Source organism: Bidens hawaiensis, unplaced genomic scaffold (genome assembly GCF_021521415.1).
Source record: "Bidens hawaiensis isolate Kalapana, Puna unplaced genomic scaffold, B.hawaiensis_p1.1 tig00035523_1, whole genome shotgun sequence".
NCBI classification, from domain to species: Eukaryota; Viridiplantae; Streptophyta; class Magnoliopsida; order Asterales; family Asteraceae; genus Bidens; species Bidens hawaiensis.
In genome coordinates, this window is record NW_027496184.1 from 26,303 (window position 1) to 51,415 (window position 25,113).

General features: G+C 36.7%; 1 protein-coding gene across 1 annotated transcript; it reads right to left on the minus strand.

Annotated features, from left to right (window-relative positions):
- Positions 1 to 14,533: 14,533 nt before the first annotated feature.
- On the minus strand, positions 14,534 to 17,858 carry LOC143587467 (protein NRT1/ PTR FAMILY 4.4-like). The gene is made up of 5 exons (XM_077068750.1): positions 17,281 to 17,858; positions 16,976 to 17,193; positions 16,305 to 16,736; positions 16,059 to 16,204; positions 14,534 to 15,717 (listed from the first exon to the last, which is right to left on the minus strand). The coding sequence occupies exons 1-5, from the start codon at positions 17,399 to 17,401 to the stop codon at positions 14,844 to 14,846; spliced, it is 1,791 nt and encodes a 596-aa protein (XP_076924865.1). The 5' UTR covers positions 17,402 to 17,858; the 3' UTR covers positions 14,534 to 14,843.
- Positions 17,859 to 25,113: the final 7,255 nt, after the last annotated feature.

The following is a 25,113-nucleotide window of genomic DNA, read 5'->3' on the forward strand; positions in this document are numbered from 1 at the left end:
TTTTAATCACGATCAAATCCCGAAACCTACGACACACAAAAACGTTAGTAGTATACAAATCTTGACTAAAAACGAAAAAAACAATTAAAATATTAAATAAAATAAACAAGGGAAACATATATGTTTAGCATTATATCAGAAGCGAACTTATTTTTTTTAAAACATAAAAGAACCAAACTATTTTTAACATAAATAAATGCATTGAACCACTTCTTAAACAAAACTAAACAAACGAAACTACTTTTTTTATAACAAAAATGAAAGTACCAAACTACTTTTTGGCTGGTTTAGTTTATTAAAAAGGTAGTTCGATTCGTATATGATATAATGCTAAATGTTTATGTTTCTCGTGTATAGTGTAACACCCCGACCAAAGGCGGATTATACATCGGGGCGCCACATATTGTTTCATTACTCGTGACACTATTGGGTGTCAATATTTAATAAATACATTCATTCGCGCACGCGCAGGGTAAACACAAGATAACATAAATCAACATAAATCAATATATTATAAGACAAAATATTCGAACAATAATAACTTGTCTTGTTACATTTTAATCTAGGTCAAAAGTAAAAACGTCCTACGTGTCCACAAGCTCCAAATGTAGCTACAGCAAACCTGAACATGTGTTAAAATAAAATGTCAAACACTTGCGTGTTGGTGAGAAATCAAGTTTAATACAGTACATAGATAACAATAAATCTGCGGGCAACACGTGTATGTCTGGTGTTTAACAAGGGTGCAATCAGATTGTGATCAAGCCTAGATAGATCATAGCTCATAGTTCATAGTTCAATCCGTGCTCCCAATTGAGCACAAAAACGAGAAAACATCTGTGCAAGTGTAAACAAAGAAAACCGTAAACGATAGGTCTCCCGTGTTCATCTAATGGATCCATGAAAACTTCGGAATAGGCCGAACAAAGCGGTTAATGATACACACATACAAATAAACAGCCAAGTAAACGTCCTCAACACATGGGATACTGCGCGACTAAAGTTCATAAACAAGTTTAAGACTCTAAGTTTGTATGAACACATGAACATCCCAAAACATTTAAAAGCAAAAAGGGATTAGGTACGAGATTACTCACTTGATAAACGATGCGGTGTAAGATAAAGCAAGAACCAACTTTAAACAAGCACAAGTTAACCTATAAATAAGATTATTGTTTTAATGATTGGTTTTAAGTCTTGATTATAAGTTAGCATAATTAATAAGTAAATTATTATATATAATATATATATTACCGAAAAAGCAGGGCAGAACAGGGAGGAAGACGGAGGCAGAGAGGAAGACGGCAGAGAGAGCAAGGGGCAAGAGAACAGGAGAGATTAAGTGTTTTGTGTGTGTAGTGTTAGGAAAAATAATACTATTATTTATAGAGAAACCTTAGGAGACATAATCCCTAGAAAAGGGGAAAGGATCTTTAACAGGATCAAGCAAAAGATATCAAAAAGCAAGTAAAAGATATCAAAAGATATGGCAGCTGCAGGGGGCAAGATAAAGCTGAGGGAACAGTAAAAAGCATGGGCGGGTCAGATAAAGGTACAGGTCAAGCATGGCAAAAGCAGATCTCAAAAGATAATGTCAGTCACTTTATCTGTCAACCAATGGGGTTGGTGCGCATGCTGCGCCGAAAGTAACTTTTCAGACATAAAGCAGATTAGGTCAACAGCTCAAAAGATAAGACAACACAAAAGCAAACGGCTAGATTTAAACAGAAGAAAACTCGAAGGATTCAGCGCGAGAAGGCTAAGGTGCGAAGGCAGACACAAAAGGTCAAGAGAGCGCGAGCGCGAAGGCAGACAGAACAACCTTAACGCGTCGCGGAAAGAACTACATTTCTAAGCGCGCCGCGGGAAGAATCACATTTCTTAGCGCGCCGCGGGAGGAACTAAAATTCCTAGCGCGCCGCGGGAAGAACTATAATTCTTCGCGCGTCGAGGGATGAACTACGATTCTTAGCGCGCTGCGAGAAGAACTACAATCCTTAGCGCGTCGCGGGAAGAACTACCGTTCTTAGCGCGCTGCGAGAAGAGTTCGTCTCGCGTATCGCTGAAACAGGTGGTCTTCACGCAGGATTCCTTGTAAGGGGTCTGGCGCGTGGAGCTGCGCAGACAACCTTAGGCGGGAAGGAACAAAGGACAAGCAAATAGTTAGAAGAAAAAGAGGGAAACAAGGCGTAAGGGCGGGACGGCGACAAGAGGGAAAAGAAGGCGGAAAGAGAGAAGGAGAGGGACGGGACGGCGGAAAGAAAAAGAGAGATAGAGGCGGGAAGGAAAAGTATATATTATTATTAAAAGTAAAATATGAGTATAAATAAATATTAAATCATAAAAGAAAGAGATCGGATAAGGGAAACGGGTACCTGGGTCGGGTCGGATCGGGGCAGATGTCACAGTCTCCCCTACTTTAAGAAATTTCGTCCCGAAATTTATCTCGAAGTAGGTTGCGCAGAGAACAGGTGCGGGTACTTGATCTTCATTTGATCTTCCCTTTCCCATGTAAACTCGGCTCCGCGCTTGGACTCCCAGCGAACTTTCACGATAGGGATACGACTGCGCTTGGTTTGCTTTACCTCGCGATCCATAATCTCAACAGGCTTCTCAACGAAATGCATAGATTCATCAACTTGAACTTCATCAAGTGGAATGTGAAGGTTCTCGTTAGTTAAACACTTCTTGAGATTGGATACATGGAACGTTGGATGCACATTACTGAGCGCGGGCGGCAGGTCAAGTCTGTAGGCAACTTTTCCCACTCGCGCGAGAATCTTGAATGGACCAACATAACGAGGAGCAAGCTTACCCTTCTTCCCAAAGCGGACAACACCTTTCCAAGGCGACACTTTGAGGAGAACAAGATCACCAACTTGAAATTCGAGAGGCTTTCGCCTACGATCTGCGTAACTCTTCTGTCGGCTTCTGGCAGTCAGCAGATGATCACGGATCTTGGCGATTTTATCGGTTGTCTCTTGAACAAGTTCGGGTCCTGTGATTTGAGTTTCACCCACTTCGCTCCAACAGATCGGAGAGCGGCACTTACGACCGTAAAGTGCTTCAAATGGGGCCATACCGATACTGGAATGATAGTTGTTATTATAAGAGAACTCGATCAAAGGCAGGTGCGAATCCCAATTACCTCCAAAATCAAGAACACAAGATCGGAGCATATCCTCAAGAGTTTGAATAGTTCGCTCAGACTGACCGTCAGTCTGAGGATGATATGCCGTACTCATGTCCAAGCGAGTTCCTAGCGCAGATTGGAGAGATTTCCAAAAGCGGGATATAAAACGGCCATCGCGATCGGATATGATGCTCAAAGGAGTACCATGGCGGCAGACAATTTCCTTGACATAAAGCTGCGCGAGTTGCTCAACACGGTAGTTTTCACGAATGGGCAGAAAGTGAGCAGACTTAGTCAATCGATCCACTATTACCCAAATGCTATCATGTTCGCTTGCTGTCAAAGGTAACTTGGTAATAAAGTCCATCGCTACACATTCCCATTTCCACGTAGGAATTTCTGGTTGTTCGAGCAAACCAGATGGGCGTTGGTGTTCAGCTTTCACTTTAGAACAAGTCAGACATTTAGCTACGAACACAGCAATATCCTTCTTCATACCGGGCCACCAATAAGTTATGCGCAAATCCTTGTACATCTTATCAGCGCCAGGATGAATAGAATACCGAGATTTATGCGCTTCACACAGGATATCAGCGCGAAGATTCTCATCAAAGGGAATCCAGATGCGATTGAGATAGCAGAGAATTCCACTCAGATTAGGGACAAAGAGTGCTTCCGCGCCACACGCTAACTCGGCGCGAAGGTTACCATTACTGATGGATGCGCGCTGCGCGTCACGAATACGCGATTCAAGGTTGCTTTGAATCGGCGCGAAGTGAAGCTGGGTGCGCGGCAAGATACAGTTAAGCTGGCAGGGTTTTCGGCTGAGCGCATCGGCTACCACATTAGCCTTACCAGGATGATACCGGATCTCACAATCGTAATCGCTGATGAGTTCGTTCCATCGGCGTTGCCTCATGTTAAGTTCCTTTTGATCAAAGATATGCTGAAGGCTTTTATGGTCAGTGTAAAGGATACACTTAGTACCATAAAGGTAGTGTCTCCAGATCTTCAAGGCAAAAACAACTGCACCAAGTTCGAGATCGTGTGTTGTATAATTCTTTTCGTGAACCTTGAGTTGCCTTGATGCGTAAGCGATAACCTTGCCTCGTTGCATAAGAACACAACCGAGACCTTGGTTGGAGGCATCGCAGTACACGACAAAATCATCATTACCCTCAGGTAGCGCAAGAACAGGAGCTTCACACAACAAACGCTTGAGCGATAGAAAGGCTTCTTCTTGCTTCGAGCCCCAAATATACGGTTTACCTTTGTGCGTTAGAGCTGTTAAAGGCAGTGCGATCTTTGAGAAGTTCGAAATGAATCGCCGGTAGTAACCAGCTAAGCCCAGAAAGGAACGGATCTCAGAAGGAGAGGATGGCGTAATCCAGTTCTTGATTGCTTCAATTTTGGATGGGTCGACATGAATACCCATCTTGTTTACAACATGACCAAGAAACTGTACTTCATCAGACCAGAATTCACACTTGGAAAGCTTGGCAAAGAGCTGCTCGGCTCTAAGCTTTTGCAACACCAATCGGAGATGTTGCTCATGCTCGGCCTTGGTCTTAGAATACACCAGAACATCATCGATAAACACGATCACGAATTTATCCAGGAAGGGCCTACACACCCGATTCATTAGATCCATGAAAACGGCGGGTGCGTTGGTTAGACCGAAGGACATGACCAAGAATTCAAAATGGCCATAGCGAGTTCGAAAAGTAGTCTTCGGAACATCTTCATCGCGGATGCGCAACTGGTGATAGCCAGAGCGGAGATCAATCTTGGAGAAACAAGAGGCACCTTGGAGTTGATCAAAGAGATCGTCAATACGCGGTAAAGGATACCGGTTTTTAATGGTGAGTTTGTTCAACTCGCGGTAATCAATACACATGCGAAACGATCCATCTTTCTTTTTAACGAACAACACCGGAGCACCCCAGGGCGAAGAGCTAGGGCGAATGAATCCTTTAGCAGTCAACTCTTGAAGTTGGCTGGCCAATTCTTGCATCTCAGCGGGTGCAAGACGGTAAGGAGATTTAGCTACGGGGGAAGCACCAGGGACAAGATCAACACGAAACTCGACTTCACGAGCGGGAGGGATACCAGGAAGATCATCAGGAAAAACTTCAGGAAAATCACGCACAACAGGGATATCGCGAAGCTTCTTCTTTCCTTCATCGGGTTTAACCACATGGGCTAAAAATGCAATACACCTTTTTCGCATGAGTCTTTGGGCTTCGGCGCAAGACATAAGCTTAAGACCACTGGAGGGTTTTTCGCCGTAGATGTGAAGATCACCATTTTCTCGAGGAATGCGAATCAACTTCTTGGCACAAATAACTTCGGCGCGATTATGCGAAAGCCAATCCATACCAATAATAACATCAAAGCTCCCAAGAGGCATGGGGATGAGGTCGATTAGAAAATCGTTTTCGTTAAGGTTAAGCGTGCAATCTTTAATCACCGAGTTAATTAAAACAGTTTCACCGTTAGCCAATTCAACTGAAAAATCTTCTTTTAAATCGTTGCGTGGTCGCGCAAGCTTCTGCTCGAAGGCGCGAGAGATAAAACTTCGATCGGCGCCAGTATCAAAAAGTACAGAAGCATAAAATCCGTTAAGCAAAAATGTACCATTAACTACGTCATTATTCGCTTGCGCTTGGTGCGCGGTTATGTTAAAAGCTCGGCCACGCGCCACTTGGTTCGAAATTTGGTTCACCGGATTCGCTTGTGTGATCTGCACTTGTAGTCTCGGGCACGCGTTCCGGAAATGACTGGGATCACCGCAGTTAAAGCACGATCTGGGTCGTGGGTTTTGGTAGGTTGGTTGTGGATTCTGCGGGTAGACTGGTGGTGTTGGCGCAATTGGGTTGGCGAGAGGGACTCTACAGTATTCGGCAGAGTGACCAACGCGGCCACATCGGTTACATTGTCGACACGGGGTTTGGGTTGGGTGGTGAAGTCTACAGGTTGGGCAAAAGGGTTGATTTCCTGTGTAAGGTTTCTTAGGAGGCGGGGCAGGGAGTGCTGGATTGGTTAAGGCATAGTTGTGGACTACAGGAGGTGTTGGGTAGGCTGACAGAGGGTTAGGCGCATAAACTGGGGGTTGGTAAATGGGTTGCTGGGCAATGGGCGGGTTGGTAAGCGCATAGGCCTTGCGCCTGCGCTTGAGGTTGTTACGGTTTGAGGGTTCAGGTTTGGTTTCTGTTGGTTCAGGGGCAGTCTTGGTGGGTTTGGTTTTCTCAGCTCCCCGCAGGAACAGGGTTCCTGCTCTGACATGGTTGTCGCTGAGCACAGCGGCCAACTCAATGGCGTCAGAGAGGGTAACTGGGTTTCTGGCCCATACAGAATCTTGAATTTCCATGGGGAGACCCCCAAGGAATTTCTCTATGGCTCGGCGGGAAGGGGTAACAAGGTGAGGGACCAGTAAGCTTAGCTCGTGGAAGCGCGTCGCGTACTCGCGCGCTTCACCGCTGTATTGCTTCAAGTTCCAGAATTCTGCCTCCAGGCGCTTAACTTCGTTGGGAGGGCAGAATTCTCGCGTCAGAATTTCTTTGAATTCCTCCCAGGGCATGCTAGAAGCAGCTTCTGCGCCACGCGCATGAGCTACTCCATTCCACCATGTAAGCGCTCTAGATACCAGGACACTGGAAGCATATAGGGTTCGTCTGTCTGAGGGGCATTGGGTGTGGAGGAAAGTGTTTTCTATTTTCTCAAGCCACTGGAGCATCACGGTGGCTCCTTCAAGACCTGTGAACTTTGGAGGGTTACCCGCGTTAAAGGACTTAATGTTGTAACTGGAGGTGTTGGTATTGTTTTGGCTCAAAGCTTGGGCTATTGCGGCGGCCATTTCCTGGGAACGTTGCTGTCTACGCATGCGCGAGGCTTCTCTTCTCTGAAATCGGCGAGATAGCGGAGGCATTCTATAAAAGTTTTAATTTTAGTTAATATCTTGGTTTTATCGCAAAGTATAACTTTATAAAGCTTGGTTTCGCAGGGTTAGATATTATCAAAAGTTAAAGTAAAATAAATGACCCTAAATGCAGACTTAATAAAGGTAACAAATTCGAATCAAGAATCGACAATTCATGTATCACCATGACTTTCCGAATTCCCAATTTAAAATATACGAGCAAACGAGTATTGGAGATTGACGATTCATGTATCACCATGACTTTTCAATCTTCAATATAAAATATACAAGAAAATGAGTATTGGAGAGTGACAATTCATGTATCACCATGACTTTTCAAGTCTCCAACCTCAGAACATAATCGTAAATGGAAATTGAAAATCAACTATTCATGTATCACCATGACTTTTCGGATTTTCAAACCCAACAAACGAATATGTAAGAAAAATCAATAAAAATCGAAATTCAACAAAAATCGAAATATCGCGAAATAAAACATAAAATCATATACTGCGCAAGCGCGAGCATATTCATAAATAACGAGTAATTAACAATAAGCGCGCAAACATGAGATTTCTCTTATGCGCGAGAAGGGACTCTTAGGTATTCTAGGCCGTTACGTCTAACCACCTATCCTAAAGTCAACGAGCTCTGATACCAATCTGTAACACCCCGACCAAAGGCGGATTATACATCGGGGCGCCACATATTGTTTCATTACTCGTGACACTATTGGGTGTCAATATTTAATAAATACATTCATTCGCGCACGCGCAGGGTAAACACAAGATAACATAAATCAACATAAATCAATATATTATAAGACAAAATATTCGAACAATAATAACTTGTCTTGTTACATTTTAATCTAGGTCAAAAGTAAAAACGTCCTACGTGTCCACAAGCTCCAAATGTAGCTACAGCAAACCTGAACATGTGTTAAAATAAAACGTCAAACACTTGCGTGTTGGTGAGAAATCAAGTTTAATACAGTACATAGATAACAATAAATCTGCGCGCAACACGTGTATGTCTGGTGTTTAACAAGGGTGCAATCAGATTGTGATCAAGCCTAGATAGATCATAGCTCATAGTTCATAGTTCAATCCGTGCTCCCAATTGAGCACAAAAACGAGAAAACATCTGTGCAAGTGTAAACAAAGAAAACCGTAAACGATAGGTCTCCCGTGTTCATCTAATGGATCCATGAAAACTTCGGAATAGGCCGAACAAAGCGGTTAATGATACACACATACAAATAAACAGCCAAGTAAACGTCCTCAACACATGGGATACTGCGCGACTAAAGTTCATAAACAAGTTTAAGACTCTAAGTTTGTATGAACACATGAACATCCCAAAACATTTAAAAGCAAAAAGGGATTAGGTACGAGATTACTCACTTGATAAACGATGCGGTGTAAGATAAAGCAAGAACCAACTTTAAACAAGCACAAGTTAACCTATAAATAAGATTATTGTTTTAATGATTGGTTTTAAGTCTTGATTATAAGTTAGCATAATTAATAAGTAAATTATTATATATAATATATATATTACCGAAAAAGCAGGGCAGAACAGGGAGGAAGACGGAGGCAGAGAGGAAGACGGCAGAGAGAGCAAGGGGCAAGAGAACAGGAGAGATTAAGTGTTTTGTGTGTGTAGTGTTAGGAAAAATAATACTATTATTTATAGAGAAACCTTAGGAGACATAATCCCTAGAAAAGGGGAAAGGATCTTTAACAGGATCAAGCAAAAGATATCAAAAAGCAAGTAAAAGATATCAAAAGATATGGCAGCTGCAGGGGGCAAGATAAAGCTGAGGGAACAGTAAAAAGCATGGGCGGGTCAGATAAAGGTACAGGTCAAGCATGGCAAAAGCAGATCTCAAAAGATAATGTCAGTCACTTTATCTGTCAACCAATGGGGTTGGTGCGCATGCTGCGCCGAAAGTAACTTTTCAGACATAAAGCAGATTAGGTCAACAGCTCAAAAGATAAGACAACACAAAAGCAAACGGCTAGATTTAAACAGAAGAAAACTCGAAGGATTCAGCGCGAGAAGGCTAAGGCGCGAAGGCAGACACAAAAGGTCAAGAGAGCGCGAGCGCGAAGGCAGACAGAACAACCTTAACGCGTCGCGGAAAGAACTACATTTCTAAGCGCGCCGCGGGAAGAATCACATTTCTTAGCGCGCCGCGGGAGGAACTAAAATTCCTAGCGCGCCGCGGGAAGAACTATAATTCTTCGCGCGTCGAGGGATGAACTACGATTCTTAGCGCGCTGCGAGAAGAACTACAATCCTTAGCGCGTCGCGGGAAGAACTACCGTTCTTAGCGCGCTGCGAGAAGAATTACAATTCTTAGCGCGCTGCGAGAAGAGTTCGTCTCGCGTATCGCTGAAACAGGTGGTCTTCACGCAGGATTCCTTGTAAGGGGTCTGGCGCGTGGAGCTGCGCAGACAACCTTAGGCGGGAAGGAACAAAGGACAAGCAAAGAGTTAGAAGAAAAAGAGGGAAACAAGGCGTAAGGGCGGGACGGCGACAAGAGGGAAAAGAATGCGGAAAGAGAGAAGGAGAGGGACGGGACGGCGGAAAGAAAGAGAGAGATAGAGGCGGGAAGGAAAAGTATATATTATTATTAAAAGTAAAATATGAGTATAAATAAATATTAAATCATAAAAGAAAGAGATCGGATAAGGGAAACGGGTACCTGGGTCGGGTCGGATCGGGGCAGATGTCACATATAGTTTATTTAATATTTTAATAGTTTTTGTTCATTTTTAGTCGAGATTTGTATACTACTAACACTTTTATGTTTCGTAGGCAATGGAAGTTGATCGTGTTAAAAAGGGCGAAAAACGAGTTAAAAAGAGCCAAAATGGAGATCCGGAACACGTCAGGAAGGAACCAGAACAGAGAACCGATCAGACCGGGCCGGTCTGGCCGGCCCTCTTGGTGGGACACGCCGCGTTGCGCGGCCAGGTACCCACATCCTGGTCGCGCAACGCCTAGGGATGCCTGGAGGATTTTTATTTCGTTTTTTTATCGCTTGTGGGTCTTGTTTTGGGTATTTAAACATCTTTAACTTAAACCTGAACATACCCTGAAGCCACCAGACGAATTTGGAGTTCTTGAGAGCATACTTTTGAGTTTCGTGGTGATTTTGAAGGCAAGAGAACAGCTGGTGAAGAGTTACACGTTCACGTTTGTAGATTACGGGTTTTATCGCCTTTAATCTTTCGTTCATTATATTTTCCTGATGTTTTCAGTTTTATTTGTTTTGTTTGATTTATACTTTATGATGCTAGGCTAAACTCCATAAACTACCTAGGTTGTGATGAACCTTAGTTCGGTTTGATTTTGTTTGGATTGTGTTAGTTATGGATTTTATGTTCTAAGTAAATTGTTAAGTTTGAGTTAATTGATGTGTTTGATTGCTTGGTTGTGTTTACTTGGATTTATTGTTTCACATTGCCCTTGTTGATTATTTCATAGGATAGGGTTTTGTCAGGTCATTTACTGTGTGTTCTTGACTAGTTTGTGATTGATATCGATTAAAATCATAGAAACAATAAAATCAATTAAACAGATAAAAGTGAGCCGCTATCCTAGAAAGCCGTAAGGTGATAGGTTATTGATAGATCTTTGTTTGTCAGGATTGCTAGATTTAGTTCTTCGTAAGGAGTCCGTCTAGGTTTGATTGTCAGCTTAGTCTATTAGGTCAATTGAGTCTTCTTAACTATCTTTGATTTCTTTGCTCTAAGGTAGGATTTCGTCATAAATGTACTTAGACATAAATTATTAAATAACCGTAAGGAAGTATAATTCATAAAACCGGTGAGTCTTAAAACTTGTTAGAAATCCATAGGTGTCTTCTTGAAGGTCAAGGGTCCCGTTCGGGTTTTCTGTCAATGGTCTTTTTCACGATCCCAGTTCCATAACTTAAGTTTCCCAGTTAATTGATTGCCGTAACTTAGAAGATTCTAGACTAGGTAGTTGCTTTTATCATCTGAATTAATCTAAGTGTTTTAATAGTTTATTATTATAATTCAATTAAGGTTAAGTCTCTATTATTAAATTATTAGGTTTTAAGTAATGATTACGTTTTATTATTATTTAATTAATTAGGTTTTGTTTTAGTTTATGTAGATTTAGTTTAAAAACCCCCTCAAACATTATTATTAATAGTCGTGTCTTTAGTCAAGTTTAATTAGCTAGTTTCGTAATTTAAAGAGTCTCATGGGTTCGATATCTGGACTTACTTAGTTGTACTAGAGTCGACCGGTACACTTGCCGGTTAGTAGTTTAAGTTAAGTTTAAGAGTCTAGAATTATTACTTAGTGTCTAGATTAGTTTATTTTTAGTTAATAAATATTTGACTACTTTTAGCACATCAGTATATTTTTGTGAAAAAAGTTCGGTTCATTTTTTTAAAAGTGTAGTTCGGTACACATATTTTGTGGAAAAAAAGTTTGGTTCGTTTATTTTTGTTAAAAACATAGTTTGGTACATTTATTTTTGTTAAAAACAAGTAGTATGACTCGTTTATTTAGAAAAGTAGTTATGTTCGTTTATATTTGTTAAAAAAGTAGTCTAGTTCGTTTATTTTGTTTTAAAAAAAGGTTCGTTCTTTATTTTTGTTTAATAAAAAGAATCGTTTATTTTTATTAAAAAAGTAGTTTTGAAACCACATGGACTCAAGTTGACTAGTTATGAAAGTTATTGGACTTAGAATGACCATGTATATATAGAGGTGGAATGTCAAATCTATCCCACAAACTAACAAAGTTAAGTAATATTGGGACTCAAATAATTCATTTTTATAACCTCAGAGACTCAACTAATTCTTTATTTTTCCTGAGGACTTATTGTGCATCCACCCAAAAATCACAGGGATGCAAACATTAACCAGTATTAAACAAGTGCACTTTGTGACGAACTAAAATGCCAAAAACAAAAAGAAACTTCCATAAAGCTTTATAAAATAAAATAAAAACATCCATGCAAACCCACCGTGCTTCTAAGTGGGCGTTGAACCGTGGTAAAATTGATGTCGAATATATATACAACTTTCATGACATGTACATAAGTGCTTCTCGTGCAACTTCGTTTAACCGAACCTTACATTAAAACATAATCAAAATCAGTATGTCGCAACAGTGTATTTAAATTTTATAAAGATATCATATTTTAAAGATAAATGTAAAACCAGAAATAAGCTAAAAAAGCTTATGGGTAAGACCGTAAGACACGTGTGTGTCAATGTAGACGTGATTTGCAAAAAAAAAAAAAAAAAAAAAAAAAAAAAAAAAAAATTGAAAATTAAGTGATATTTAATCAAGTAAAAAAGAGTATGTAATTTTGCAACATACTGTAACATTCAAATACCATGTTTTAACATGATTGTTTTTTACAATGTTCATTAAACAATAGGTTTACCTCACAACTCAAGTTTTCTAGTTGCTCTTCATAAGATAGAACCTCACTCGATCTTTTATTCTATTTCTATTAAAAGATTTTATTTTCTTTTAAAGAATATTTAATATACTTATACAAAAAGAATTTATGGTAATAATATAATGGAAAAAGACTTCCCCCACAAGCTGAAATTGTTGTCATGAGGACCATAGAAGGTAGTAATAAAGAATATTCGCTAAAAAGTTCAGGAACATGAAAACATGTCTTGTCTTACAGTTTACCCTAATTCTTTTTAGAGGAAGATGATTGGGGGACACTATCACTTTTTGTTATCCAAAATCTAAAGCATAGATGAAAAATCAAACATTTGTGAATATATTATATTTACACAGAGTACTCTAGTACAAACTGTTTTTTTTCTTTTTTCTTTTAAAGTTCTATCTCAACAAAAATCTTTTCCTTCATGTTTCACCAAATTATGGGGTCTTTTCAAAAAATGACTTTTACTTAGTATCATTAAATGAAAACTTGTCATGCTTTTAATCGTTTACCCTAACTATTAATCCGTTTTTTCAATTAAATCTTGGCATATGCCAAACATACGTAGTTATTATTAGTATAAAATAAAAATATAAAAAATTAAAGAAATTTATGAAACTTAGAGCACCAAGATGCACAATGGATAATGGAGTAATCAAATAGAATCCGGCCAATACAATTATGGGCTTTTGGATGTTTATGAAATCTTGTTATGAAGTACTTAATATTCCATAAGTTGGTTATTAGTTTACAAAGTCTTTTAATTTTTTTTATTTATGTATGGTAATGAACGAGTCTTTCAGTTATAATTGAAAAAAAAAAAAGAAGAATAGGTTTTTTAAAAGAAAAAAATATAAATATATTTTTCCATTTTTTTTTTCTATTTTTCAAGTACTTTGAACTTCAAATTACCATACATACAATCAACTCCTTCTTCTTCCATTTATTTGAGCAAAACACATAAAAATTCATATGCCATAAAATAAAACATCAAGCTGAAGCTCACCGAAATATCAATGATAGTTGCCTCATAAACATGTATTATGTCTAAATTAAAACACACAACAAAACAAATACTATAACCAAATATATTTTTCATCTTCGGGTATATAAATGAACATCTCTAAAGGTTTACAATACAATATGATGAAATTGATTGCAAAACATAATACAAATAACACCGATACATAAAACATATATACTTTGTCAATTTTGAAATAGGTGAATGTAGCTAGATGCGAGGTATGCGAGCATTGAACAAAACTAGACAGGTAATCAATTAGTAGCAAATTAGATAGTTGAGAAACACCAATGATTACACAGTAGAGATAGAATGGAAAGGGATTCGGGTTTCGGTATTCATAATGGTGCGGAGGACTACACAGTTGAAAGAGAATGACAAGATATTAGGGCTTAGATTTTCAAGTTGGGTTAGGAACCTCGGAATGAAATTGGGTATGGGTCAATAGTAGACGTGCATGCTTTTTTTTCACTTGGAGTAAAGGGTTGAACGAATAATGGATTAGATAGTGTCACAGTGACATGTGACAACTATTATTTTACTTAATAGATGATATGGATATAGATTTATGCACTCGAGCTTAATTTGCGTGAGGAATGTTTTAATAATTTGAAGTGAGACAAGTTGCATCTTTATATACACTTACAAATGTCTAGCTATAAATACTTAAATTCTCATGATCCTTTATATTAGCTTACACACAGTTATAACTTAACTGTCTTGTAGACTTTTTGTATATATGACAAGTTAGTAAAATTGTATGCAATTTTAGCAAAATTGTGTACAACATATATGAAAACAAAAAAGAGAGATGTTATATAAATGCATGCATCAATAACGCATAAATAATGAACATGACCATAGAAAAAAGTATATGGGACAGCTGAACCCCACCAAACAACCACTAACATATGTGTTGATTCCACCCAAAATAGAAAATATATTATAACATGTACAAAGGTAATGAAAGCAAATTTGGAGACAACATCCATTTTAATCTGTATAGTAATATCACTAAAGCATATTAGTTGATGGTTTTATACCTAACATCTTCTTATATATTGCAAATCAGAGGCAGCTAAAGCTTTCATGATGGACCCTTACATATTCAAAGTCAAACACATACACATACAACCCAATACTAATAAAGTCAAATCCCCTAAAATGGTGCACTTGGTGCTCTTTTGGTGATCACTTATCACAATAATCATATCTAGCAAATTAAACTTTTTTTTTAAATCTTTCACTAATAGTATTTATAATAATGCATAGACTGAATGAAAACTTGTTATTTTCAAGCCATGATGATGTTGTTAGCCCATTTCAATGTCGTTCATTGAGGATCTTGAATCCTTAGCGCCGCTAGGGCTGACTTGGCGGCCCACCAACGACGGGTTGTAACAATACCACCTTGACCAGAAAAGGTAGTTGAAGAAGTTTATGAAACTTAGACCGGCTAACAACCAGTAGAAAAGGTCTAGTCTGTCGTTGTTAAGGTTGTTATCGCTAAGCCATCCGCCATGACCGGACCTAGAAGTGACCTTGTTCACTAGGGACACCAAAAGAGAACTTAAATAGAACCCGAATGAATACGAGCAATATGTCATTGCTGTCAAGAAAGATTGCATGCCTTCTACTGATTGTTTATAGAAGAATTCAATTAACCCAACCGCAGTGAACATCTCAGAAACCCCGAACACAAGAAACTGCGGTGCAATCCAAAAGATTGATATGATGTCTTTAGGATCTCTTAAAGCCATAGTTCTTCTTTTGTTCTCAACTATTGCAGCTGAAACCATGGAGAATGTTGCAATGAAGAGACCAATGCCGACTCGTTGCAATGGAGAGATCCCTGACTCGCGCCCTGTGATTTTGCGTGCCATGGGGACAAAAGTGGTCTCGTATAAGGGGACTAGGAATACTAGCATAATGTAAGGAATGGATTGTAGAGAAGCCGGTGGGATTTGGAAGTTTGTGGTGAGTTTAGTGTTCATGGAACTGCCTTGTTGAACGGAGAATGTTTGGAGTTGTGCTAATATGGTGTTGAAGATGATGGTGCAGGCGAAAATAGGAACCACCGAAAGGAGTATCTTCACTTGTTCAACTTGTGACACGGTGCATAACCTCCATGGGCTTTCGTTGCTACGAGTATCGTCTTGAATCTTAATGCATGCTTTGTCCAAGAACCTGTATGAAGTTGAAACACAAAACAAACTTATAACTCGTATGTCATAACCGTTAACATAATAAAATTACTCACACATAAATTATATACTATCAGGTGGTAAAGAAACCAGTGGGAACAACATTCGAACATGAAACGACCTCTACTAGAGGGGATTCAAAGCTTACCACTTACGTGACTTACGCATAAATTACTATTAGGAAAATGGGCATCATCGTCGCCCTAAAGTAGTTAGTTGCAAAATTTTCAAAATACATTTCTACTAGTTTTGTTAGCATAGTAAGTTGGTTTTTGCAAGTTTGATCCATAAGTGAAATCGATCCATAAGTTACATGAAAATGACCTGAACTTATCGGTATGGAGGAGGCTGCTACCGCCATGTGACTGAGTGGAGACATTATGGTGTAAGACAATGGCACTTTGGCTTCCATGAAGCATCTCTAAGCTAGGACAAACTTGCTTTCTCTTCGTGATTGCAGCGACAAAAACCTGAAATAGACGTGACAATTGTCGATAAAATACACGTACGTAGAAACTAGAAAGCCGAGGTGAAGTAAATACAGAATATAAGATATTATGTTTTAATTACTTGAGCAATTGGAGTGAATATACTTCCACTAGTAGGCTTGTTTCTATAAAATGGAGTTCCAAAGAGCAAGCATATTAATCCAACAGCCATGGCTGCACTCGAAACACCGAACCCTATATCCATCCCAGAATGTGTTTGCAGCCACACCAGAACCGTTAGTGCGATGAGTTCACCGACGCAGAAAGCAAAATAGGCGCAATTGAAGTAAGTTGATAGCTTTTTGGACTCTTTTTTCCGGAACTGGTCAGCTGCAAGAGAGATTATGTTCGGTTTTAAACAACCACTTCCTAGAGCCACCAGATAGACCGCTGTGAAGAATACGAACTCCTTTAGCCCATGCGCTTCTTCGCATGCGCTAGCACTAGACACCATATCACATTTTGGTGGTCTCATTTGAGGCAGATGGGCTTGTATAGATAGCAATATAAATCCCTACCAAAACAAAACCATTATTATTCTATCAAGTTTATTATCTATATTATAACAATATATTATAATTATTTTTATTATTTTAAGTTACTTTTCATTAGTTGCTTAGTATTATTATTATTTTCATCGTAATCTCTTTGTACAAAAATGATCTACTTTTCATTTATTCAATACACACAAAATATATTTTTGAACGACGTATTTCTGTCATTAATTTATAAAAAAGAAACAAGTTGACTTACAGAGAACTCAACGAAGCCGAAAAGCAACATGGTACGATAGCCTCCAAGGTACGAGTCAGAAAGGAAGCCTCCAAGAAGCGAAAGAAGAAAAACAGTGCCCACAAAGTTGGTGACAACGTTAGCAGACTTAGATAAAGGGAAATGCATCTCATTGAAAACATATGTGATGAGATTGTTTCCGACCGCAGCAATAGCCATCATCTCAAATGCTTGAAGACCTGTTTAAGTAAAAGCATTGTACAAGATTAATTCATATGATATCAAAGTTCTTGATCAAGAGAATATTAATATATATAGTTATGTACCGAGGATGGCAAGAGCAGCGCGCATGCCACCGTGTTTGTTGGGCTTGCATGGCCGGTCTCTCCAATCGACATAGTCATCGACACATGGTTCTTCGTTGCAACTCAACTTGTTTGAACTCATCTTCTAGTTAACTTAGAAGAAAGAAAATAGTTTAAGAGTTTAAGTTAAGAAGTGTGGTTGGTTGGGTACTTATAATACTATGAATGGTTAGAAGATGCATCATTGTTGTGGATCCACAATTGACCAAATCCTTGAATAATCAATTTATTAATGGATAAAGCAAGGAGTGATGGTAACCCGATTGAGCCAGATTGAACCACGTTAAATGAACAGACGGGTACTATGTTTCTCATACTGCGCCATGTTGACTTCTGGAAGTTGACTTTGTATTAGTGGCATAGTGTGGCCCACATTGAGCCCACTAAGTTTAGACTTCAAAAACACACTCGTCATCTTTAATCATAGCCCACACCATTAATTTTGTACTCACTACATACCTTTACAAAAGTATGATTCAGCTTCCGGAAGTCAATTGATGAAATCTTGAAAATTGAAATTAGAAAATGTATATTAGGCCAATTGTGTGCTTGAATGTTGGAAAGATTATATGAGAAAGATTAATACAAAGGGTTCATTATGGTGTTGCATATACTATTTATTTCATGTACACATTTACTATGTGATTACAATGATTTTTCCAACTTATTAAAGCTATAAATATATGTACAATTCTCACACTAAAAACACAAATAATACAATTTCTCCCGAATATATAGTGTCTATCCTGTTCAATACAATAATATCAACTCTAAGTGAAGAACTATGAAAACAACATAACTCACTGTTTTTGTCACACCAACTTCATTGAACAAAATAAGCGACATAGGATCATCCTACCTATGACCACGGTTAATCTGGAGTTCCTTAGTAGGACTCCTATATATAAACCAAAAAAAAAAAAGTTGTGGCATAAGTCACACATGCTATAACCCAACCCATCCGTATCGAACCAAATCCCTTTTAAAAGAGATAACAACCTCCAAGAATTTCCAGCTCAATGAATCATACGCCTTTTCGAAAACAATTTTAAAAAGCAAAAGCTTCTTTTTCGTTTTTTTATACAAATCCACTGCCTCATTCATAACAAGAGGCCCATCCAAAATGTATGGACATCTACCAAAAGTTGACTTCTCAATACTTACAATGAAATTAATCAATAACACGAGCCAACCGGTTTACCAACACCTTGGCACTATTCTAGCATTGCAAATTAGACTAACTAGTCGACAATCAGTAACAAGCTTCGAAGGAGTCTATTTTAGGACTCAAAAGTATACAAGGATGGACATATTACATGCTTTAGGACTATAACCATCCTTTAAAAAATCATAAATTTAATCACATAATATCGTCCTACATATATAATGTACTAGTTTTCTCTTAATCAAAGGAAAAGAGAACCAGTCCAGACCTAGAAATTTATCATCACCCGATGACTAAACCGTATCTAATAATTTAGAGAAGAAATTTCCTTCTCCAAACTCCTCCCTTGTTTTGAAGTCAACATTTTAAATCTTTGTACTTCGGTTAATATTCACCTAATCTTCAAACTTGCAGTATTTTGCTATGAAAGTAGGAAAAAAAACATATTTAATGCGATCATGGTTAGTAATCCGATCACCATCAATATTGTTGGGAACACAAAAGTTTAATCAACCTTAATGGTTTTGATAATTACTAAATTAACATAATGTGACATGAAGTGCTACTAGTTCATCAATGATACTATATGTCATATACATGTCCCTCAGCACTAACATCATTAGTCACTAAATAAGTACGAATTAAATCAACAAAGTGTTTATTAAAGAATCTACACCATAGATTGCAGATGGTGTAATTGCAAGTCCAACCCATTGAAGATAATCTTGTAAAATCTGAAAGGTAGTTTTATAAAAGTTTATTAAGTTTTAAATATATTAAATTTTTAAATATATTTCATTTGAAACACAAATAATATTTAAAAGAATAATTCCAGTTACGAAATGTCTTCATTTAGTTTACCTTGAAGAGTTAACCTTGCTTAAAATGGTTAAGTCAAATGCAATAATAAAAATGTAGAGATTTTGGTTGAATAAACCAAAAAAAAAATATTAAGCAATTAAGTGAAATAGTTGGGGTTATTTTGCAAAGTCAAAAAATGGTGAAAAAGACAACTTGCAACACGTGAGGAATTTTAGTTGAAGACTTACATAACAAAGTGTAACATCTAGAAACTTTTGAGCCAATTTTGTCAATTCATGAAAGATGAAGGTTCAAAAAGTAAAAATATGATTTTTAAAACCATCGCGCTAGCTACACGATGGACAAAGATCATGTCCATCGCGTAACGCGAAGGATTTAGGCGAAAAGCGAAATATGGGCAGTGTCGCGTTATGCAACGAACATATCCATTGAACCATCGCGATACGCAATGTCCACGTTAAGCAATCAGTGACATGTGTCGAGCCACGTGAAACAACGACACAAGCCACGTGTCACCATGTGGCAGAACGTGACGGCCCCCTGTACACTCCATCGTGGTACGCGATAGGTTCCCAAAAATTGCCTATAAAAGGGGAGCTACAACATTTCTTCTCTATATCCCAAAACACACTTTTATACATACACATTATCACGAGAAACATGCTGACGAGCCAAGCCCTGTTGTTTTGACGGTTTGATCCCTCATACACGACATAAAAGTAGAAGTGCTGTCCAATTAACTTTAGGAGTTAAACTCCAAGTACAAGTGTTAAGGAAAGGGTTTTGTTTAAGTTATACTATTATATGGCTTAGACCCAAGTTGGGGGAATAGCATAAACCTTGAATAATTTTAAGTATACATAGCTTATCATAGAAAAATATTATAGTCAAAATAATGTTTTTTCATGATTAAGAAACATAACATTTTACATACAAGGGTTATAGTCAAATTGACGTTCCTTCTTGAAGAAAAACCTAACATAAATGTTTCTTCGTAAAGAAGACACATAGCTATGATTGGTTAATAAGCATAAATACTACATGTCTAAATATTGTTTTACTCAAACAAACAATTTATCAAGGTTTTAAAGTTATGCAAAATGGACTAAAGGTTCGAAGCTAGATCATTGATTTAGATATTTATACAAAGTTATTCTCTTAATATAAGTCCGAGGTAATAGACAGAAATCAGTATTGAACTAATCAAACAAAAAAAAGTGAATACGTCTTTAATGGGTCATATAAACAAAGTTTACATATGATTTTTTTTAATTTTATTTCATTATTATTTTTTTAAGATACAAACCCCAAACTAAAATAAAGTTAAAAAGACTTTAGTCTAAAAACCAATAAATTAGCCTAGATTTGAGTTTTTAACAAAATCTGAACCCGGACACGAACACTCAAAAACACTAAAAACTTACATTCGACGATTTTCGTTTAGAACTACGGTGTAAGGTACTCCAAAAGTAGTTAATAACACAAAGAGCAACCTCAAATCCAACAATACTAAAATCAAAATTCGAAAGTTTATACTTATTAAACATATTAATAGTCAACGGGCCATGATCTTCTGGCCTAGTGACACATGGTGTTTAATCCTACCACATTGATGCGGGGGGTTCAAGCCCCTCATGCAAAGTGAAAAATATATGATTCTTATTAGTAGATTTAAGGTGACGTGTGTTTCCCGTAAAAAAAAATTGAACATATTAATACTATTAAACATGTTCTTTCTTTTTAAATTTCCGATACAAAATCTAGTTTAGCTGAACCTATTAATTAAGTTTCAAAATGGAATCAACATACTTGTAATTTCTTATCATAAATGAAATGAAAACCCAAATAAAAGGTGAATCATGTGAATTAACACATTGATATTAGGTGGGTGATTAGGGGGGGCATGGGCCGCTGGTGTCTCCCAACACTTGAAACGCTTTATACATCCACTCATTTTGTTGAAGCACTATGATCACTGTTAATTGGACGGCTATAATTCCACCATCGTTTTATTGGATTAAATTTATAGGATGGTTTCATATTTTATAAATACTCTAATGTGATACATGCATGCTATATATGTATTATGTAAACTCTCATATTTTAGATTTTGTTTAATTTTTATACATGCGAGTATCCACTACAAGATTAGATCAAAAGTGATCCTATGAAATTTGTTTAAAAACTATCTTCTTATGCACCACTTCATCAAAAAAAATTCATTGCCCACGAGCACCCCTTCCCAAGACATGCCGTGGTTTGAACTATGACGGCCTTCTAGCCGATTTGAATCATGACAGAGTAAGTGAGTAGGTGGTACAGTCACGGTTGACACAAGATGGAGGCGGTGGATGGAGAGGTAGAGATGAAATTAGTTAGAAATGGTTAAGGAATGAATTTACATGTAAATGTATTACATTTTAGATGATATACTTTTTTTTTTTACATTACAAGGTAAATCTAAAGTCCATTACATATAATTACGTACCATTTATAACTTTTTTTTATAAATTTTATAATCAAGATATAAAATCATATTATCACAATTCAACAATAGGGTTGAGTTTATCTATTTTTCAAGTTCAATACTAAAACAACATATCACTAATTTAGTCCGAAAGGTTTTCTCTTTCTAAGTACCTTTTGAAACGTTTATTATGTGTATAAAAATACCCAAGCAAACACTTGTTGAAATTAAATATAATTTGACACGACGATTATATGTTAATTATGGACTCTATGGGGTTTAGATCTCTTGCATGCAAAGTACATGGGGATTGATCCCGCTTAAGAACTTTATATATAATAAGAATTTAAAAGGTTCAACTAATCAACCATTATTGCTCTTAAATTATTCAGAAAAAAAGTACAATATAATGAAAAATATTAAGAAAATATGGGGTTTATGTCTTGCCACCACGCGTTTTTTTCTCTTTACTTCACACAGTTCACGTATAAAATCCTATTTGTATATGTGAACGTGATCCTGAACCTACGCACACACGTACATACTGGTTACTTATTAAGTAACAACAAATTAATTGTATACAGTTATTTAATAAAGTACAATAATAAGAATATTAAAATTAGATAAATGTTATATATCAAAATTGGTTTATAATGAATGTATTAGTAAGAAAATTATCAACAGAAAAAATATTCTTTAATTATAAAACTGAAAAGGTTGATTATTCCAGTAATTCAATAGAAAACATATCTTCATGCATTACAACTGCAACAAAATTGATGTAATCTGGTCACTACTATACTAAAATAATTTAAAAATTTATAGCATACAAGTCTTTTTTAAGAATTCTAATAATTTAGAGTAGTATAATATGATGCGTGCATACATACATACTCGTATATATATACTACTAGTTTTTGTCCCTCGTATTATGGGGGTTGTTTAAAATTTCATTTTTAATATTGTGAATGTATTTTGTTAGATTTTAGTTTATTTATTGTAAGAAAGTAATAATATACTTGAACCTATTTTGATTAATTTTTGGTGAGTTTGTTCATTTTTTAATGAAACGTTGAATGATTTATCTACTTAATTTATATATTTATTCGTTTATGTTCATTTGTTATAATTTGGATATTATTTTGTGAAACTTTCCATTTAAGTTAAACTTAAAAGAAAAAATAATCTTGTAACTAAATCCATATTGAGAAATTAAATAGGGTTTGATTACGGGGTTTGTTTTACATTTTACGTGTTTCTAATATTAATATATGTTTATTGGAATTTACTTTTATTTATTGTAAGGAAATTAATAATATACTTAGGGTTTGATGATGAAAGTGTTTTACAAATAAATGAGATGTTATAACTCGTTTAAAAGCTATATGGGTTTGATAAAACCCATAACCCGCTTATTTTTTTACTATAAAATTGTTTCATAATTATAAATAATACCTTTTTTGTAAATTAGATATTAATTTTTATTATATCCCTATTTTATAGGATTTTTATATCATATATTTGGTAAGATTAATTTTTAATATATTGAGATGTTATACCCGTTTAATGACTATCTGGGTTTGGTGAGACCCATACCCGTGAATTTGGGTCAAATGAATGAGAAATCACCATTTACAAATAATGCAATCTTGTGACTTGAGAAAAAATATGAAGTTTTCGTTTATATATATTTAAGATTAAGATTAAGATTCTTAGTCCTAAGGTATTTTCTACTAAAATTGAATAATCTTTTGTATTTTTATCATCGTACGTTATTAACAGTTTGCTACTATCTAACATACCAATGATTTGATTATCATCTTTGACATGTTACGGATAAAGTTTAATTTTACAAAATCACGTTTAATGTAAATAATTGCACGGACTATAAAAACATTTGTACCCAGTCCTCACCAATTATAAAAGGAGGAAGAAACAATGTTAGAGCATTCTCAGCAGCTCATCTATAGTTATGTGAGAAAATATTATAAAATTTTTTAGAGGGTTGTACATGATTGTGAGTGGATTAGAGAGAAAAGATAATAAAAAGATGTAAAAAAGTATTATTTATTTGTATATGAGAGAGAAAATATAATATTTTTTTAATATAATTATAAAGATATAGACAAAGAAGCTGTTAGAAATGTTTTATTAAAACAAATTTGTGTTGCGTATTTACATAACTAACAATAATACTTATTATTATATGATTTATGTATTTTTTTGTACTTCAAGATAGGTTTATTGTAGGGAAAATTCTCATAATAGCCCATTTAGAGAATGTGTTTTCAAGTTTGTTCCACTAAATTCAAGTTTCCAACTTTGTTCTTTTAGTATCTCGTTGCCGGCGACATGTTAGCGAACACCGACGATGTGTTAACATAACATATGGTTGACAATGCGTTATGTTGCTAACATAGGGTAGCATAGGGCTGTTCACGAACCGAACCGAACGCAGACATGCTCATACTTGGTTTGGTTTGAAAGCGAGCCGAACCGAGCGGATTGAATTTAAAGAAACGAACAATATCTTTATGCTTGAACTTGGTTTGGTTTTGAAACCGAGCGGCTTGGTTCGGTTTGGTTTGCTTGATTTCGTACAAAGTTTCCAATTTTAAATTTCTAAAACTTCAAAATATCATTAATTCAAGATTTTTAACCCAAAATTATCTAAACTTTCACCTTTAAAATGTATAAAACTCAAAGTTAACAACAAAACATATATAAAGCGAGCGGCTATGGTTTAAAACTGGACTTTGAATTCAACACTAAAGAGGGAAATTTTAAAAACTTAAAAAAAATAGTATACTTTTATATATATACATAAAGTTTATATATAAAACTAATAAATAAAAAATAATTCGAGTAAAACGAACCGAACCAAACCGAGCGAGGCTTTGCTCGTGCTTGGATTGTTTTTAAACCGAACCGAACCGAACGGCTCATTTTCAAATCGAACGAGCATTTTTCGAGCAATTTTCGAGCGAACGACGAACGAGCGGCGAGCAGTTTGGACAGCCCTAGGGTAGCATCGATGCGTTAATGTTTAAAGCAGGGGTTTCACGATGTGTTAGTTGATAACGCATCGCTGTTACCCTATGTTAGCAACATAAACGTATCTCGTCGCCGACGACATGTTAGCGAACACCGACGATGTGTTAACATAACATAGGATTGACGATGCGTTAATGTTGCTAACATGGGGTAGCAGCGATGCGTTATCAGCTAACGCATCGTCGCTACCCTACGTTAGCAACATAACGCATCGTCGCTACCCTACGTTAGCAACATAACGCATCGTCAACACAGATTCCGGCCAAGTGTCGTGATCCTATTTGTT